General features: G+C 51.0%; 2 protein-coding genes across 2 annotated transcripts in view; both read right to left on the reverse strand.

Moving 5' to 3' along the window:
* Positions 1–1,501: 1,501 nt before the first annotated feature.
* On the reverse strand, positions 1,502–2,064 carry LOC108571403 (putative uncharacterized protein DDB_G0287191; the record flags this gene model as incomplete). Its single annotated transcript, XM_017933428.1, has 1 exon — positions 1,502–2,064. A coding segment is annotated over one exon (342 nt), but the record flags the coding sequence as incomplete, so codon positions are not given.
* LOC108571220 (transcription factor Sp9) overlaps positions 2,056–2,286 on the reverse strand; it is a 27,081-nt gene continuing 26,850 nt past the window's right edge. The window contains exon 4 of the mRNA XM_017933220.1: positions 2,056–2,259. Coding sequence (XP_017788709.1) covers positions 2,067–2,259 — 193 coding nt within the window. The 3' untranslated portion in view covers positions 2,056–2,066. The remainder of the gene's footprint in view (positions 2,260–2,286) is intronic.

Genomic DNA, 2,286 nt, shown 5'->3' on the forward strand with positions numbered 1-2,286 from the left:
TAATTACCACGGTCTTTTCACGACGAACCGAGAGAGGCTTTTTATCGCACAGCCTCCCTGTAGAAATAGTTCGATCGAACGGAACAGCACGCATCCTCCTTTAATGACACGCGATTAAAAGGAAATTACGCGCATAGCCGGAGCAGGTAAGGGAGGAGAAGGGGGAAGACCGATGGTAATTAAATTTATCGAAGCTTATAAAGTTGCATGTCGCGTATACATACGTCATTATTTAGGCATTAGCGAAGGCGAAGGCAAAGGAGGCGAAGGCGAAGGCGAAGGCGAAGGCGAAGGCGAGGCAGGGCACAGGGCCGAGAACGAGCGCCGAGTCATCCTCGGTAATAACGTCGAGTGCTCGGGCCCGGCAGAAATAGGCCAACAGGAATATATCGAGGGGAGAGTAGATAAAAACCCTTTTCGGGTTAATCAAGGTAAGAAGATCGTCGAGGGTGGGGAACGAACGATTCCGCGTGCAGAGACCGACAAAGGGTGAAGATGCTGGTTAAGGTAAATTTGAACGCGCGTGCAACAAAGTCCTGAGAGAGATGATTTTTTTTCGCCGCGTAAGCCAGGGAAAATTGCACGGGAGAGGGAATAATAATCGTAGGAGATTGAGGTAGGCGACGTTAACTGGATGAGAACTTACATCGGTAGCAATTGCGGTCGAATCCAGTGTGTTTCGGGGGCGGAGGGAAGCGATCTGGAACCGTCTTCCAGGGATGGTGTGTGTCGCCTCCGAGGTGTCGCAGCAGCAGGAACAAGGGCAGAGCTAGGGGATGATAGACGTTTAGTGGAGAACACGATCACGAACGGAGAATCATCCAGGCAAATCTTTACTCACAAAAAGCATCGTTTATTTTTCTCTTTATCTCTCTTAAAATGAATTTTATAATCTTTATAATAATCCATAATATCGTGATATCGTCAAGGTCGTCGAAGGGAGTCGTCTGGTCCGAGGTCCAAGTTCCAAACGCAATGCACACACGCTAGACGGGGGAAATAATCGAAACCGCGCGACGTCGTTCTCGTCGTTCGACGGGATTCGTTTGGAACCTGCTCGGAGAGAGAGAGAAAAATCTATGGGGGATGCTGCGTACGAGTCGCAAGAGCGACGTCGTACACGCGTCTTCGTTCGGCTGAGTCGGTTCCTGGTCGCAAAAAGGACGAACGCGAGAGAACGATACGATTAACGCGCGCATCTTCGTTTTCCTTTTCTTCTCCTATATGCTTTTCTTACGTGTGTGTTTCAGTGTGTGTATGTGTGTGTTCCTGTGTGTATGTGGGTGATTCTTTTTTTTTTTTTTTTATACGTCTACGTACGTGTCTCCCAGTGTATGGTACAGCGCGACAGTGCATTTATATAGAATTTTTTTTACACCGCTTAACATTACACCGCATAATTAATATAATATCTTTCTCACGCGCTATGTATAAGTATTTACAAGTAACAAAGAGTCGGTAGCATCGGAGGAGGCTCGACCTGCCGACAAAAGAGAGGGGGAGAAAGAGAGAGAGAGAGAGAGAGAGAGAGAGAGAGAGAGAGAGAGAAGTAGGACGGGCAACGATCATAGGCTGTACAAAGATTCGAATATTCTCGAGAGAAGCGTTCGAAGATTAGATTTCCTTTTTTTGTCTTTTTCTATATTTTCTTGGTTTCTAAACGATCGCTGCCTCGGGGAAGAGACAGAGAGAAGATCGGGAGGGCAGAGGCGAAGCGTCAGCCTAGAGACTATGTACAGGCGCAGGGGACGAGGGTGAGGGAGTCTGCGCGGTCCCCGGCGTGCCAGGATTCTGTTGTTGCACGGAATAGGAATTGCTTTGACGCGAGTGCTGTTGTTGGTGTTGCTGTTGTTGTTGGTGGTGATGATGGTGATGGTGATGGTGATGGTGGTGGTTCTGGTGTTGCTGGTGATGGGTGGTAGGGTTGGTGTTGGGGTGGTGAGCAATGGTCTGGTGGGCGGCAGCGTGGTTCTGCACGAGGTTCAGGTTGAGGGGGTAGGATAGGGGGGAGCCCAGGGCCGTTGCGGCAGCGGAACTGCATGTACCGGCTCCGGGCCCCACCGGGCTCAGTGCATGCTCATCCCCGCGTGCGGATGGTGGGCCGCCGCCGCCGGGACGGAGGTTGCGTGATGATGCGGATGGTGCATTAGAGGAGGGAGATGCGGGTGGTGGGGATGGTGTGGGGTCAGAGGCGGTGGGGTCATCTGTATTGGGGTCATGGGCGTTGTCGGCTGATGGCCGAGACTGGTGGTGATGGTGGTGGTCTGGGATGTGGTGTTGTTGGTG

Source organism: Habropoda laboriosa, unplaced genomic scaffold (genome assembly GCF_001263275.1).
Source record: "Habropoda laboriosa isolate 0110345459 unplaced genomic scaffold, ASM126327v1 scaffold57, whole genome shotgun sequence".
Lineage (NCBI taxonomy): Eukaryota > Metazoa > Arthropoda > Insecta > Hymenoptera > Apidae > Habropoda > Habropoda laboriosa.